Consider the following 18,175-nt stretch of genomic DNA (forward strand, 5'->3'; position numbering starts at 1 on the left):
GGTATTTCTCACTAGATGAGTTGTCGTAAAATGTCGCAAAATAATTATAAAATAAAAGATTAATGGTATAATACTTTTGTTACTAATAATTAGTAATAATTAGTAGAGTATATGTACTGAATACCACAATTTTAGAACAAAACTAAGTAAATACCACAATGGTACAGTAGCAGCTTAGATTGCACACTTTTACACCTTTATGTGACTACTTTAACCCTCTCTTCCTCTCCCTTCCTTTCTCCCCCTCTCTCTCCCCTCTCTCCCTGCCTAGCGTTCTCAAAAAAGTGAATCCCTCTCTTCCCCTCTCACTCTCCTCTCTCTCTCCCTCTCTCCCTTTCTCTCTCTCTCCCCTCTCTCTCTCCCTTCTTTTCCCCCCTCTCTCTCCCCTAGTTGAATCTGAAAACGTGAATCCCTTCTCCTTTCTCCCCTCTCCCTCTCTCTCTCCGTTCCTCTCTCTCTTTCTCTCCCCTCTCCCTCTCTCCCTCCCCAACTTTGAATCTCTCTCTCATTATATTACATGTTTCCATTACATGTTTTAAAAAAAATACACATGTAGTTTTAAGTAAACAATTAAACTCTCTCACACATATGAGGGTGTTTATGACTTTATACTTACTCTCATTTAGCCAGCTGATGGTATTTACTAACATAAAATCAAGCCTATGGTATTTACTTAATTTAGGTTTAGAATTGTTGTATCTGTTAATATTACTCTAATTAATAACTGTTGCGACAAGTTTGTAGTTATTTCATCACAATTGATCTACAGTGATGTTTGTTGTTTTTTTGTAGTGAATGAGTGGTGTGCTGTCCATGTTATCGATAATAGTAAGTAATATTATTATGAGTATGACATAAAAATCAAAATAGCAATATTGGGGTGTTATCACATCAACATGAGCTTGAAACAACCACCATTCATTTGTGAGAATGGTTTTATTTTACTTATTAAATACACATTTGCTCTCTTCTATAAGAACACCTAACGCATTCTCTTACATAATTAGACATCATCGAGCATATCGAAATACATTTATTTCGGCAGAGAAACTAAGGCGGTGCCGGTGATAATTTTCGTTTTCTTTCTATAAATGAGACTCATCACTTTCACTATCAATATATTATACCACCACCAAGCGAAAAAGGACCTTCAAGAACTTCTCTTAATACCACTACGAATCTACGATTTAGGGTTTCAGGCTTTTTTAATTAATGCAGAAAGCAACCATGAATTATAGAAATCTGTTACTTTAATTTCTTCTTCATCTTCGCTCTTCTCATCCTTTTCTTCATGTTTTTCCCTGCCACAGCTGCTCCAGGTATGTACGCATGTATCTCTTAATTAATAGCCATCTATATAAGATCATCGTTACATGCAACGCAGTCAATTACGTTTTTAGAGTGGATGCATATCTCAGTTCCAAATTTAATAGGTTAGATCGATATCGCGCGACTAATCAATCTAGAAAATTTGGTTACCAACATAAGAAATTTCAAGACGAGGAATTGAAGGCTCAAAATGGTTGGACTCACAAAAAAATCAAGTTATACAGCATCATATTCTAACCGGAATTATACATACTAGTATGTCAACTATAATATATAAGATTTATCAATATATATAGCTTGTAACAATTTATCTTCATATTAAAATTGGGGCATTTAATGTTTTCACGTAGGGGGTACCAGCTTATGCATGCATATATGATATGTTATATAATGTTTGCGAGTTTTCACTTTGCACATATTACATATACATATGTTACTATTTGACATATATAAGTATGTCTCATCATTGAAAAAGGTCTAAGTAATTATATCTTAATTTTAATTTATTACGAATGTTGGAATGGGAAAATTAAGGAGGAAAAGGTCCAAGAGGAGGCAATATCAAGGTATATTGTGGGAGTAGATGCAGAGGAAGGTGTGTAAAGGCAGGATTTCAAGACAGATGTCTTAAGTACTGTGGCATTTGTTGCAGAGAATGCAAGTGTGTTCCCTCTGGTACCTTTGGCAACAAGCATCAGTACCCTTGCTATCGAGACAAGCTTAGCTCCAAGGGCAAACTCAAGTGCCCTTAATTCCATTTTATTTCTTTTAATTATCTACTTTTCGAATTATAACAATAACATGCATTTTCATGCATGCACTTGTCTTAATAATAGTTTGATTAGAGTTTTCAGTATTTAAGTATGCAGGCTTCTTGATATCGTATTAAGCTTGAAGTTATTGCTTTCTCGTCCTGTCTCTATGTGTTTTTTTTGTCTCCAAATAAAGGAGTTAAATATACTGTGTGAATAAAATAAAAGTTGTGGTCTGGACTAGCCGATCGGCAAATGAAAAGAAAATTAATCATGGTTTACATTGTAGATGTATTAGATAGCAAGAATATCAGATACGTTTCAAGCCTCACAAGTCACACTACAACAAATATCTATATTAATAGCAGTAGAGAAATACTATAATTCGTCATTTATAGTGTTTTCACAAACGCTATATTAAAACCATGTTATCGTAAGTACCAGATATATGATAGTGCCGAATAAATATGTTATGGTAAAATCTTCTATCATAGCAGTAACGAAATATTTTGTCATCACGTTTTTTTAATATTTTTAATAATGTTATAAGTCATTTTACACGCTGTGTTAGGAGTTTCTACTATAACTATATCATAGCACTAATCGAATAATATAATATATTTTATTATAATACAATATTAATGCTATTTTATATAATGTCGTAATTTTTTTTTCAATTTTTTTTTAATTAAATTTATATTTTTATATTTCATAACCTTATAATGCGAGACTAAGCTTTTGAGGCTTGAAACTTAGTCTAAAATAGGATACGTTTCAAGTATATAAAATAGGATACGTTTCAAGCCTTATTGTGTTTAAGATTTAGTGGCACCTGATGTGATGTACTTTTCAAGCCTCATAACCTTAATAATATTACATTAACCATAATAAGTCGTACATCACATCAGGTGCCACCAAATCTTAAACACAATAAAACTAACATCACAAAGGATAGAGACAAACACAATGTACATGTAATGTAACCCATCCAAACCTTTCTTACTTTAGAAGAAGCCACTATTTTAGCTGCTCACTTTGCCTTGAAACAATCCAATGAACCGTCACTAATTCACTTTGAACATATGAAAAAGACATGTTCCAAGTTATCCTCTCCTTATACATCTGCTCATGAAACAAAAGAATAGTGAGAAGCCACAATCTGCCATTAACCCCGTAAGCACATAGCACTCACATAGAGATAGATAAACCCTACATTATAATTGTAACCAAAACAAAAGAGTCAAAAATTGAATAACTTGTGATCTCCAAGTTGAATAGGTTCATAAGCAATGGTAAAAAAAAACATACTTTTCTACAGTTAGTAAGTCGTAGGAGTTGCTGCAAATGTTACAAATGATTTAAACAAGAGAGATGAAAAACAGGAAAATAGATTTAAAGTGTTTACAAACCTGGTTGCCAATCACCATCCTTTTGAATTCATCCCTCTCCTGTTGTAGTTTTTCAATCTGGGATTTCAAAGCTGATGTTAATAAGAGTGAAATAGTTGAGCCGGTTTAGTTATTTAATTGTAAATAGTTTTTCGGTTTAGCTTAATCCGGTTTACTGTAATTTGAGTACTGAGACAACTTAGCTGCAGCAGATGCTTCGATCTCAGGTGTAGCTTAATCCAGTTTGCTGTAGCTAAGTTGTCTCAGTACTCATCAGCACCCCGAAAATTTCATCTACAGACTGTTCATAAAATCTTGCGTTATTTGAAAGGTATCATTGGCCATGGTCTGTTTTATGGCAAGGATGCAGATTTTTCTGTTCGTGGTTTTACTGATGCTGATTGGTGAGCTTGTCCTGACAGTCGAAGGTCAGTGAGTGGTTTTGCAATCTTCATTGGTCAGTCTTTGGTTTCATAGCAATCCAAGAAGCAACAGATGGTGTCAATGAATTCTGCAGAATCTGAATATAGAGCCATGAGTATAGCTACGAAAGAACTCATTTGGTACACATATTCTGAAGGCATTAAGAATTCCCTTCACTCTTCCTGTCTATATGTATTGTGATAACACTGCAGCTATATATATAGCTAGTAACTCAGTCTATCATGAGAGGACGAAGCATATAGAGTTTGATTGTCACAAGGTTCGTGAAGCTATAGAGGATGGCATTGTCAAGACAATGTTTGTTCGAACTGATAATCAACTAGCTGATGTTCTAACGAAGGCGCTTCATCCAACACCTTTCCAGGCTAATATGCGCAAGATGGGAGTTCTCAACATCTACTCGCCTCCATCTTGAGGAGGGTATTAGGAGTGAAATCGTTGAGCCAGTTTGGTTATTTAATTGTAATTATTTCTTTGGTTTAGCTTAATCTGGTTTACTATAATTTGATGTATTGATACTAGGATTTTTGTGTCTCCTAGTAGGTTCAATTAACCTTATGCGTTGTAGTACTTAAGGTGTCAATCCAAATGGGATATTGCTAACAATTGAGATGCAATCAAGCTATTACAAGTCAAGCCAATTCAAAGATAGTGTTTGTCTAACAGTCCTAGAATGATGACAATACAAAACGGAAATGAGTCACAGAACTAGAAACGAAAATGTATGACTAGAAGCGAAGATGAATAAGTGAAACCGAAAACGATTCTAAGCATGAACAAACAAAACAGTTCCAGGAATGTAATAAAAATCAGAAAGAAATAAGTCCTAAGGATGGGGTAATTGATGTCGGTGGAGTATCCTAGTCTACAGAGTGTTTAACATACCACAAGCAAACTATCCTTAAACAATGAACATCACAACTTAGCTAATCCAATCTCTTGGCAAAAGCTACTCAGACTCAACCACTTCCATACCTAGCTCTCGCTAGAGAAACGTGGTTGAGCAGGCATGACAAACAAGTTCATTCACGTCAACAAACATCCTAGACAACTAATCTCCTAGGCTAGGAACGTACGTCTCTGGCACTAGTTGGTCAGACATTTCATCAAACACCTTTTGGGTGTGGAAATGTCTCGAACCTAGTTCCAATTGATCAGAGAAAAACTAGCAATTCTAACTCTAGTCCAGAAGGGAATCATACAATCAAAGCTTAAACACTCTACATCCTAAGATCCTCCACCTAATCTATCCCATCCTCAAGAACTAACACACTACTCAGATCCAGAAATCATCACCAAAGATACAAACTCAGAAAACATTGAAACAAGCATTATTAGGTAGATAAAAATAAGATGAACAACTTTGTAGAAGGAATCAAATGCAAAATCTCAATAAATCTCAACGATATCGGAATACAAGTCTCAGAACGTATTTTTGTAGCTAGGTTAAAACCTTCTGGGAACGAAAACGAGATAAAAGATAAGATGTCTCAGCAAAGACTTAACAAAATGTATATATAGTAGTCCAACATGGAAAGCCCTAATACTTAAAACGACAAGGTAAAGCGTCGGTTCGGTAATCTCCTGAAGCGTGTGAAACCAAACGTCTTTCTTCCCGACATGTGCGATCGAGTCCATGCGTGTTGAATAAGCATGGCTCGATCAGACAAGCTGGAGTGCGTGGCGGGGGAGCATGGCTCGATCAAACAAGTTGGAGTGCGTAACGGAGGAGCATGGCTCGATCAAACAAGCTGGAGTGCATGGCGGGGGAGCATGGCTCGGATGTGGTGTATACGCATCCACTAAAACGATGAGAAATCTTGAACCACACCTCCGATTGGCTTGAAATAAACGGCGTTGGAAAGATATCTCAATTCCCTACAACTTTGATGAAGACGTTGAAAGCTAAATCCTATTCGAGTGGGACGGCTCGAACGAATGGCTCAGACGACAATGGCTCGGTCGGAACGGAGATGGTGACAATGGCTCGGTCGGAATGGAGATGGTGACAATGGCTCGAGCGAAACGGAGATGGTGACAATGGCTTGAGCGAAACAGAGATGGTGACAATGGCTCGAGCGAAACGGAGATGGTGACAATGGCTCGAGCGAAACGGAGATGGTGACAATGGCTCGATCGGAACGGAGATGGTGACAATGGCTCGAGCGAAACGGAGATGCTGACAATGGCTCGGACAAGAATGGCTTCTAACGTCTCCTAAATATCTGAAATACTCCAAAATGCACAATGTATGCAAGGATGATGCAAGAACTTCCTAGACGTGCAAAGTGTATAGAAAGAACTAGAAAACGATGCAAACCAATGGGTTATCCTAGCTAAATGCATGATAAAAATAGGCTAAGGAGAGACAAAATATAGACATATCAACTCCCCCAAACTTACTCTTTGCTTGCTCTCAAGCAAACAATCAAGAATAGAGTATGGAGAAGAGGTGTGAAGATGGGGTCTCAGAACCTAAAACATGCTAAATAAAATAGTTAGAATCAAGGTCCTTGTTTTTAGTTCTATGATGCATGGTGAAGGAACTCTATATTTTTTCTACACACGCAATCCTATCAATCATTCCCTTTAACATTCATTAACAGAGAACCGTGAATCGAGCTAAGCAATGACGTTGGACTCATTTGGCTAGGGTAAAAGGTTAGAGACTTAGATGGTCTCCTTCTCAAGTGGTTTCATCAATTCAGAGCAAGGTTCTCTCACGAAAAGGAGTTGAGCTTAAGAGAAGGCTAAAGGTTGAAACTAACTGATACATACAAGAGCAGCGCCCTGTCTACCCAAAGAACGTTCCAAACCGAAGTTGGTTCTACCCTTCATCACAAACATTGTCTCAAACCCATTCTTTCAGTCTTTACACTTGGTCTTAGGAGGAGTTCACTTCTTATCATTCTAGCGGATTGGAAAATCTTTACTATCAGTAAGGTTCTTTTTCTTTTCTTCTAAGGAATCTAGACATCTTAAACATTTTACTTTCTTTTCTTTGTCTAATCTTTTCGTTTTATGCCCGGAACCAATAACTCATTATTTTGCTCAACCCAACTCCTTTACTAGACTTGTAAACCTTGAAAACACATCCCCCTCCTAAAGACTTTCTACCCTTTACTTTCTTTTTACACTTCACTCTTCTGCACAAATCCATACCCAATACCCAAAATCGAGTTCTCACCTAGTCCCACTAGTCCGGATAACGCGAACTAGAACTACACAGGATCCTACTCTTGTCGGTTAGAACCTAAGACTTTCTAACAAGCTCAACTCGGAAAAAAGCCTGACACTCAAGAATACAATTGGCTTGAAAGAACGGTTGGTTAAGTGTGCGGGGAACTGTTCCAAAGATGGGAATCAGCTACTTGGATTGACAAGGGTGGTAAAGACAATCCAAGTATGTATATGGTATCCATGAGTTCAACTTCAATGCATAACAGGATAATTGCAAGTCAGGATTAGGTTCAGGTAGATAGGGAATGATATCAATTCAAAACATGCTTTAATCTTAAATTTTCAAGTTCAATCAACAAGCATCAAAGAACTAAGAACAAGGGCCTTGATCCTATCCTATTGAATCCAACTGCTAACAAGGTTACAATCATCATCAACCCCTAAGCTAAATGCAACAACCCTATATGAATAAACCTAGACTCAATCCTAATATGCAAGTGCAAACTACATGAACACTCTGCTTTTGTGGAAATTTTCAAAAAAAATTCAAATTTTTATGGTTTTTCTATGCAAATAGATGGATGCAGACTAAAACATAATATGATGCAAAAAATTTGAAATAAGAATCACAAAACACAACATCAGATACATTATCTCAAACCCTCCCCCAAACTTAAATTACACAGTCTCATGTGTAAGAAAAATTTGCAGGAGGATTTAAGAATCACAACGAGAACAATGCGGGAATGAAATGGTATGTACAAAGGGAAGGTCGGAGTACCTCAGTAGTAGAAGAAGGAGTCTGTGCACGCCTCAGGAGGAGCGTGAAACTGATTCTGTCCTTTGCCTTGTTCGGGATCTGCGGGTGTGACATCAGCTTGTTGGTCGACTTGCTGCTCGACCGCTTGCGTGTTCTGATACATGTTCGGCTGCTCGTCACACTGCATGTCATCGACTCTGGACTCACCATGGTCCGAAACCAACACAACAACCTCTGTAGGCTGATGATCACCCTGATGTTCAACTTGCTGCTCAACCTCATGCTCATCTCGAGCTGCAGAGCGACGCGCTGATCTATGACTAGAGGAAGCTCTAGAACCTCGCGAACCGCGTCTCTGTCTCTCCCTAGACTCGTGTGATGAGTGGCGTGAAGGAGCGGGTGAAGATGGTCGCTCCCGTGACACATATGAAGATTGACGTGCTGGGGAAGGAACCGGAGAGAGTGTTCTCTGACGAGTTGGCTCCATGGAGACTTTGTGTGTGGCTCGAGAGAGGGGCTCGATCGCGTGTTGGCTTGAGTGACTCGAGTGTGGTAGTTGGAGCGTATGCGGAGTGAGATTGGCTCGAGCGCGACAGCGGAGGCGTGGCTCGAACGAGTGCAGAGTGATGAATCTCTCAGGATGGGTCGAGTCTGATTCCACGCCGTCGGTTGAACCTTGCTCGAGTCGACGATGGTTGAGAATGCACGGTGGTGGTTGAACTCTGCAACACCTCTTCTTCATTATCCTAAACCTCTTCCTTAATTTCCTTGGAGGAGAACTTCTCATTGTACCTTGGAGCTTCTTGATTTGCCCACTCATCTCCTTCACCATAGCTATTAACTCTTTCACTGAATCACTTAGAATCTGAGTATTTTGGAGTTCATACAAACTGTCAAGCACATGAGGACTTGACTCTTGCGGTTGGTGAGGTTTAGGAAGCAGGTCTTGACGCTTAGGGAGGTAACGACTGCACTCGAGTAGGAGAATGGTCGAATGACACTTTGAGTTTTGTCTTTGGTTACCAAAACCTCAGTTTCTGCCTCATTCACACTCTCAAAGATGTCAAACCCAGCTTTATGATCTTTCTCTTCAATCACGAAGGTCTGCCCATCAATAGTTGGTTTCTTCTTAGAATCATTGATGTCGAACGTCATCTTGAAGTTTTTACCCAGATTGAGATCAATCTTCCCTTTCTTAACATCAATGACTGCTCCAGCTGTAGCTAAGAAAGGTCTTCCCATGATTAGTGGATCTTTAGGCTCTTCATCCATTCCCAGCACCACAAAATCAGTAGGAATCTCAGCTTGTCCAATTTTGATGGGCAAGTTCTCTAGTAGACCATGAGGCAATCTAGTAGTCCTATGAGCCAATATTAAGCGGAGGTTGCATGACTTATATTCGTTGAATCATAGCCTCTGAGCTACAGAGAGGGGCATGAGGCTTACTGAAGCACCAAGGTCACATAGGCACTTTTTGAAGGTCAATGGACCTAGAGAACAAGGCAGGGTGAAAGAACCAAGGTCCTCTAGCTTCATTGGGATAATCATCTTCTGAATAACATCTTTCTTTCATGAATAACCCCACCAATGTCATGCGCTACCCTCTCATCTTCCAAAACCTTAGCTTGAGCTCCTTTAGCTATCTCCTCCTTCTCTTTGGTCCTTTCTGTTACCAAATCAGTTAAAAACTTTTGATATTGAGGCACAAGTGCAAATGCATCAAGCAAAGGCATCCTAAGTTTAATCTCCTTGACTTGGTTTTCGAACAGAGCTTTGTGCTTCTCAGTAAGCTGCTTCTTAAACCTCACTGGAAATGGTAGAGGTGGCTTGTATGGTGGAGGAATGGATCTCACAGGTTTATCCTTGGGAGCAGTGGGTTCTTTAGTAGCTTCAGGATCAGATTGCTTGGCTGACTTAATTGGATCCTTGAGCACCTCGACATGATCCTTTATCTGAACTTCATATTGAAGAAATTTCTCCCCATCTAAACTCTCAGTGTCCTTAGTGAGCCGTACATCTACAGCTTGGGTGGTGATGGCATGCATAGTAGCATAGTCCTTGGGGGTTTTGAACTGCTTTTCCAGGTAGTTGCCAGTTGTTGGGGTAGAAGTAGAAATAGTCTTGCCTTCCATATACTTCATCTTGGAGTTAAGAGCTTCAAACTTGACATTCAGATCATTGTAAGAACATTCCATCCGCTGACTGAGTTCAGCAAACTTCTTAGCAGTATCCAGAGAACCACTAGCTTGACCTTGAAGAAGTTGTTGCAGCATGTGCTTCATTTCTTGATCTAGAGCTTGAGTAGGTTGAACTTGTTGAGGTGAAAATCCTGGTGGTGGTCCGGAAGGAGCGTGAGAACTTTGCTGGAACTGTTGCTTAGGCACGAATCTTTGATTGTAATGAACAAAAGGTTTTTGCGGACCTTGTTGTTGCTGCTGAGGAGGGTACACCTGATCTTGTGGATTTGCAACATTGGTGCTCCGGTCAGACAAATTGGGGTTCGTCTTGTAGGGGTTATAACCCTTGTTGTATCCACCTTGATTCTGGACGTAGTTGATTGCTTCAGACTGCTCACCCTTCCCATCCTGAACTTGAAAAGGGTCATCCTCAGATACGAAGTGGACAGTCTGCTGCTGACTTAGCAAGAGGCGGTCAAGCTTGTCATTGACATTCTTAAGATTCCTCTTGTACTTCTCCTCAGATCCAGCGTCGTCACGAACTGTGCGGTCATAGTCCTCATTGTAGTTGCCGTCAGACTGAGCGAGATTCTCCACCAGTTGCCATCCTTCCTCAACGTCTTTGTTCAGGAAATTACCATTAGAAGCAGTGTCAAGCAGCATACGTATCTTTGGTAGTACACCACGGTAGAGAGTGCTCAGCAGTGACTCGTTGCTGAAACTATGGTGTGGACACTGGCTATGGTAACCCTTGAAACGCTCCCATGCTTCACAGAATGATTCTGAGCTCTTCTGAGTGAAGCTGGAAATCTCATTCCTGAGATGTGCTGTTCTGGAGTTGGAGAAAAACTTGGCCAAGAATGCTTTCTTGCGACCATCCCAGGTGGTAATTGATCCCTTGGGAAGGTTTTTCTCCCATTGATGAGCCTTGTCTCCCAGGGAGAAAGGGAAGAGGCGCAACTTGTAACCATCCTCACTCACGCCGTTGATCTTGGTGAGACTGCAAAGACGGTCGAACTCGTCCAAGTGGTCGAGTGGATCCTCCATAGGCAACCCGTGAAACTTGTTTCCTTGGATCATGGTGATCAGACCACTTTTGATCTCGAAGTTGTTGTTCTGCACGGCGGGAGGGATGATTCCAGCACGCTGAGTATGAGTGTTCGGTGCATCCCCAGCACCAATGTTTCGCGGTCTCAGATTTGGTTCATTCTGTTGTTCCATAGTAACTGGTGCGGGATGATTAGTGAGTTGACGAGCTTGTCGTGGTCGTTGCAACCGATTGATTTCGTCGATACCAGGAAGGAGATTCTGATGCCCTCTTGATCTGGTGTGCATGCAAGGTTGCAATCAACAGGTGCCTGAAGTGCAAGACAATCAAGCAGACAACCAAAACAAGTCAGTACCCAGAATGATAAGTGTAACAAAACTTAATCTTGCAAAACTTGAAATCTTAAAGGTAGCAAAACGAATCCCAAATAGCAACGGCGCCAAATTGATACTAGGATTTTTGTGTCTCCTAGTAGGTTCAATTAACTTTATGTGTTGTAGTACTTAAGGTGTCAATCAAAATGAGATGTTGCTAACAATTGAGATGCAATCAAGCTATCACAAGTCAAGCCAATTCAAAGATAGTGTTTGTCTAACAGTCCTAGAATGATGACAATACAAAACGGAAATGAGTCACAGAACTAGAAACGAAAATGTATGACTAGAAGCGAAGATGAATAAGTGAAACCAAAAACGATTCTAAGCATGAACAAACAAAACAGTTCCAGGAATGTAATAAAAATCAGAAAGAAATAAGTCCAGAAGGGAATCATACAATCAAAGCTTAAACACTCTACATCCTAAGATCCTCCACCTAATCTATCCCATCCTCAAGAACTAACACACTACTCAGATCCGGAAATCATCACCAAAGATACAGACTCAGAAAACATTGAAACAAGCATTATTAGGTAGATAAAAATAAGATGAACAACTTTGTAGAAGGAATCAAATGCAAAATCTCAATAAATCTCAACGATATCGGAATACAAGTCTCAGAACGTATTTTTGTAGCGCGTTGAAGAAGCATGGCTCGATCAGACAAGCTGGAGTGCGTGGCGGGGGATCATGGCTCGATCAAACAAGCTGGAGTGCGTAGCGGAGGAGCATGGCTCAATCAAACAAGCTGGAGTGCATGGCGGGGGAGCATGGCTCGGATGTGGTGTATACGCATCCACTAAAACGATGAGAACTCTTGAACCACACCTCCGATTGGCTTGAAATAAACGGCGTTGGAAAGATAACTCAATTCCCTACAACTTTTATGAAGATGTCGAAAGCTAAATCCCACTCGAGTGGGACGGCTCGAACGGATGGTTCGGACGACAATAGCTCAGACGACAATGGCTCGGTCGGAACGAAGATGGTGACAATGACTCGGTCGGAACGGAGATGGTGACAATGGCTCGAGCGAAACGGAGATGGTGACAATGGCTCGAGCGAAACGGAGATGGTGACAATGGCTCGAGCGAAACGGAGATGGTGATAATGGCTCGAGCGAAACGGAGATGGTGACAATGGCTCGAGCGAAACGGAGATGGTGACAATGGCTCGATCGGAACGGAGATGGTGACAATGGCTCGAGCGAAACGGAGATGGTGAAAATGGCTCGCACGAGAATGGCTTCCAACGTCTCCTAAATACCTGAAATACTCCAAAATGCACAATGTATGCAAGGATGATGCAAGAACTACTAGACGTGTAAAGTGTATAGAAAGAACTAGAAAACGATGCAAACCAATGAGTTATCCTAGCTAAATACATGATAAAAATAGGCTAAGGAGAGACAAAATAGACATATCATGTATATAACACATCTTGTAAAGTTTGTTACGATTGAAAAGAGAAGAAAATCATTTCACAATTTTCTTTGCTCTCAAACTCTATTAGATGTGTTTTTGGAGGAATAGAAAAATTCTAATGTCAATCAATAGCCTAAGCGAAAACATCTCAGCTGAAACTTGAGTTGTCTCCAAATAAAGGAGTTAAATATATTATATACTGTGTGAATAAAATAAAAGTTGTGGTGATTGTGGACTAGCCGATCGGCAAATGAAAAGAAAATTAATCATGGTCTACCACTGTAGATGTATTAGATAGCAAGAATATCAGATATGTTACAAGCCTCACAAGCTTAGTCTCGCATTCGGTCTTTACTATCCCGATTACTAAATTAAAAGGAAATGTATAGAAAATTAAGAAATTGATTCTTTTGACAAAAAGGAATGAAAGGGGTTAGGGTATTGTGTCGGTTTGAATGCGTGTGAGTACGAGTAGTCCAATAGTAGAAGAAACTACAGTATTTATATGTACTAGTGGAAAAGGGGATGTTCTCGGATTCCATATAACCTGGAATTGGCACACAAAATAACGGATATAAGTTTAAAAATAATAGCATATGTTAGTTTTTTCTTTCTTTACTTTAAAAGTTTTTTCTTTCTTTATTTAAAAAAAAATCTCAAAATCTAATTTGATCATATTCTCATGTAGGTAGGTGAATTTATTTTATATACAACATCGACAACACCAAAACATAAGAAGAAATATATAAATATTAAAATTCTCATTATTATAATCTAAAAGAAAATCAAAATCCAAACTTAAGAAGAAAAAAACACTCTCACATTATGATATCTCCGCCTTCTTCTCCTAAAAGTCAATTGTACTGAGATTTCGATTTTAATTTCTCTAATCTCTCTCCCTCCGGCTACCCGACGGAAACTATGTCTCAGTCTAGTATGTCATAATGATTCTAATGGCAATGGTATTAGTGGCAGAGGCAGCATAGAACCATGTGATCATTTCACAACTATGGATCTTATAACAACAGTTTAAGTTATGTAAAAATATCAAATAAAATATAAAATCAACATATAAAAAATTATTTAAAATTTTACATATTTTTTTATATCCGCGTAAATTACGCGAACTTTATCTACTATATATATAAACCATTATTTTACTATTGTAATTTTTTTTAAGCAAATTACATATCCATATATAAATATATATATATATATGCCATTATTTTATTATTATATTATAGCCCAATGATCACCAACGAAATATAACAACCCTAATACATTTTATACTTAAGTCTTTCTAGAGATTTGAACATCATATCCATGAGGAAACATAAGCATATAGCTTCGAGTTACTGTGATCTCTGCCTTCATTGACCACCTACAAACCAAATAAATCCAAGTAATGAGTTTGACATAATTTAAAAATATATAAATTCAGAGTCATAAGGTGATAAAAGCAGACCTATAACTACACAAATGGTGGATAAATATAGCCATCAGCATCTTAGCAAAGTAAGCTCCTACACAGAGTCTAGGACCAGCACCAAACGGAACGTAATTCTTCGAGAGTATCGCATCCACATCTTTTCCATGTTAATAAAGTTAGGTGCATGTGAAAAAATTGAATTTGATTAGTGGATTAGGAAGCAAATAGTTAATAATAAAGATCATATTTGAATCACCTTCCAACGCCATGGATTAAATACTAAAGGATCCTCATACTTTTCTGGATTAAAATGGACACTTGGGTAGCCCATGAAGTTCCAACCCGCTGGAATTGTATAATCACCTAATTTGATGTTATGATCAGGTTTCCTAAGTATTACAGGTACTGTGGTTGAGATCCTAAGAGACTCATTAATCACCTGAAACAAAGTACCGTACATGTGTGTGTGTGAGCTACTAAAATGTACATGATTTTAAATTTTCTTATCACTTTATCCATGATTTTGGAACTCACTTACCATATTGGTGAAAGTCATGGATTTATAATCTTCCCATGTTAGGCCGGCCTACTTGGCACTCTTATCTCCAACAATTCTTGCATGCTCTCTTTGAAGCTCTTGCATGACTTCAGGATTTTCGCTTATAAGTTTAATTGTAACCGCGAGAATCCGTGGTGTTGTTTCATTAGCAATCAGAAAGAAAGTATATATGTACTCGATCACATTATCCATACTCATAATTTCCTTTCCTCTATTGTTTTCTCCAAATAAGATCTTAAAGAATTCCCCGAACTCCTCTCTTGATGCTCTCTTCTTCAACACTTCCTCTTTTAGTAACTTCTTCATCGTTTTTCTTGCCTGTCACAAAACATAATTATCACAGCTTTCATTATAAGCATATACCTATATGTATATATATATATATAAAGTATTGGTAAGAGCACTCATTACTTGCCTTCATCATATTATAGACACCTATCCCAGGAATGTTGAAAGGGAACCGAAACCAACCACTCGGAAAATATCTCCAACAAAGTGCGAGTTTTTTTGCCGCCTCTGGTTCCATCTCACCCATAACTTTCTTTGCAAGGCACTCAATTATGATCTGTAACGGTTAATATTACAAATACTTGTGAGTTGATCATGTATCCTATATACCTTATCTACTTTATTTAATATTGTCAAGAGAAAGGCATCATAAAGTTGATCAATTATTTTTTACCTTGCTTGTTGTTTCCTTAACGTCAAGAGTTCCATTCCTAGCTTCTTCACCCATGTATGTACGAACCAATATATTGATATCTTCCAATATCCTCAATTTTAAACCTTGTGAACCCAATAGTTGGAGTGTCAAGTTCCTCGCATGTTTATGAGACTCTGTGCTCTGCAAAAACAAATTGTTATCTTCTCCAAATACTCGTGCTAAGCTTTTCGTGATACCGGGAATACGGTTTGTCTTTGCCATCTCCATATTCAGTTCATTATTCATTGTGATTATAACTTTGCCTCCAAACAAGCTTGTCCGAAAAAGCGGTCCATGTCTATATTTATTTTTCAAACAAAAACACTACAAAAAAACATGCATTTTGGGACTACAGTTTGTGACTACTTATTCAGTCGCAAAATATAGCGACGTTTTTGCGACTACCTTGCGACATTAAGAGACTACAAAAAAAATTGGAGAGAAAAACGTCGCTTATTAACGACGAAAAATAAACGTCATAAAAGGGTCTCAAATAAGCGACTACATTAGGACTATTTTGCGTCGAAACGAAATTCGTCTCATAATGGTCACAATTTTGCGACTATTCTGTGACCAGTTCTATTGTCACTAAGAATAATCGCAAAAAGTAGCATATTGAGGACTTATTTGCATCCACATTTTTTACTCCTACCACTTAACAAAGTAGTCACAAATTGCGACTATATTGTGACATGTATCTGAAGACTTTGCGACTAACATCTGACTTAGCTACTCTTTTAAGACTGTTTAGCCACTCTCTATATTTTTTATTTTGAAATTTCACATTTGAGATTCATCTACATGTTTAGGTTGAAGTTTATACTTTGTTTTGCTCAATTTGTCAATAATAACTTTCTCAAAGTATTAAATTTTAATGTCTATAAACTAAACATCCATAACTTCAAAATTTATCCTAAGTGTTACATGTTCATGTATAAGAATGTGTTCCAATGAAGAAAAATCAAAACTAAGTAATATAAACATTGTTTAACTAAATCTTACTATTATTAGTACTTTATTGTATCTACTATGAGTCTGCTTAGTGATTTATATTGTTCATAATGTGTAGAATTCAAGATTTTTATTTTGTGACTTTAATAAGGTAGTGTTAAAATAGTCACACATTGCGACCCTTTTGCCACTATATTACGACTAACACCTGATTTAGTTACTTTTTAAGACTGTTTAGCCACTCTATATATTTTTTATTTTGAAATTTCACATTTGAGATTCATCTACATGTTTAGGTTGAAGTTTATACTTTGTTTTGCTCAATTTGTCAATAGTAACTTTCTCAAAGTATTAAATTTCAATGTCTATAAACTAAACATCCATAACTTCAAAATTTATCCTAAGTGTTACATGTTCATTTATAAGAATGTGTTCCAATGAAGAAAAATCAAAACTAAGTAATATAAACATTGTTTAACTAAATCTTACTATTATTAGTGCTTTATTGTATCTACTATGAGTCTCCTTAGCGATTTATATTGTTCATAATGTGTAGAATTCAAAATTTTTATTTTGTGACTTTAATAAGGTACAGTAAAACCTCTATAAATTAATAATGTTGGGATCAAGACATTTTATTAATTTATAGTGATATTAATTTATCTATAAATTAATAATTCTTATTTTATAGTGTAAATTAATAATTATTAATTTATAGATATATTTTTAATTGTTTATTTTTTAAAATTATGAATTTAGACAATTTTAACAAAATAAGATTAATCTTTCGGATGTTGTAGATTTTAAGGTTTATGAATTGAGCTTGTAATATTTAGAAAACATTATTGACAAGAAATTACAAATACTATAGACAAATTGACTTATACACATGACATACATAAATTCAAATTTATAAATAATAATATCAATTCTCCTATTTTAATAATCTGTCAAATTATCAAATTGTAAATAATGCATATCTGAAAAATTGAAAACTTTAAAATTTAACTATTTTTATGATATGTTATAAAATATTTTAGAGATATCATTATAGTTTGAAAATACTACATTACAATTGTTCTATAGAAATGAGCTTTAGGAGAAACATATATTATTATATCAGTATATATATATATGTGTAAATTTATATGATTATTAATTTATGATATTATTGGGACCATATTTTACATGGGGATTTCAAAGAAAATATTATCTTATTATCTTATCGAATTTTGTTAATTTTTACTGATATAATAATATATGTTTGCTAAGACTTCCAGGCCGAGAACATCTACCACTCTTGTCTGAGCATCCTATCCCTGGCCGAGAAATGCTATGGTATGAAACTCTTTCCTTTGCTACTCGGTTGTAGTTGTTGATTACGGTTGTAGTTGTTGATTACTCGGTTGTAGTTGTTGATTACGGTTGTAGTTGTTGATTACGGTTGTAGTTGTTGATTACTCGGTTGCTTGTAGTTTCTTGAAACGCTATGCTATAAAATGCTATGGTATTAAGTGTTTGTAGTTGTTGCTAAAAGTGTCTATAAGTCTATAAGTGTAGTTCTTGATTTAAGTGTTTGATATTCAATAGTTTGATATTCAATAAGTCTAAGTTTCTAGTTGTTGTTTGATATTCAACAAGTCTATGTTTGATA

The 18,175-nt window shown here is 37.2% G+C and overlaps 1 protein-coding gene, 1 non-coding gene and 1 pseudogene across 3 annotated transcripts; 2 read left to right on the forward strand and 1 right to left on the reverse strand.

Moving 5' to 3' along the window:
* The first annotated feature begins 886 nt into the window (after window positions 1-886).
* On the forward strand, window positions 887-2,185 carry LOC104746342 (peamaclein-like). The gene is made up of 2 exons (XM_087487684.1): window positions 887-1,319; window positions 1,864-2,185. Exons 1-2 carry the CDS (start codon window positions 1,292-1,294, stop codon window positions 2,079-2,081), a joined length of 246 nt encoding a protein of 81 aa, XP_087343810.1. The 5' UTR covers window positions 887-1,291; the 3' UTR covers window positions 2,082-2,185.
* An 8,563-nt stretch (window positions 2,186-10,748) lies between these two features.
* LOC147926447 (small nucleolar RNA R71) lies at window positions 10,749-10,854 on the forward strand. Its single transcript, XR_015583117.1, has one exon. It is a non-coding gene; the product is annotated as a small nucleolar RNA R71 (small nucleolar RNA).
* Window positions 10,855-14,542: 3,688 nt separating this feature from the next.
* Window positions 14,543-15,816, reverse strand: LOC104748325 (cytochrome P450 708A2-like; annotated as a pseudogene). Its single transcript, XR_015581631.1, has 4 exons — window positions 15,550-15,816; window positions 15,283-15,432; window positions 14,847-15,185; window positions 14,543-14,747 (listed from the first exon to the last, which is right to left on the reverse strand). The product of XR_015581631.1 is annotated as a cytochrome P450 708A2-like (transcript).
* Window positions 15,817-18,175: the final 2,359 nt, after the last annotated feature.

This window comes from Camelina sativa, chromosome 15 (assembly GCF_030686135.1).
Source record: "Camelina sativa cultivar CO46 ecotype springtype chromosome 15, ASM3068613v1".
Lineage (NCBI taxonomy): Eukaryota > Viridiplantae > Streptophyta > Magnoliopsida > Brassicales > Brassicaceae > Camelina > Camelina sativa.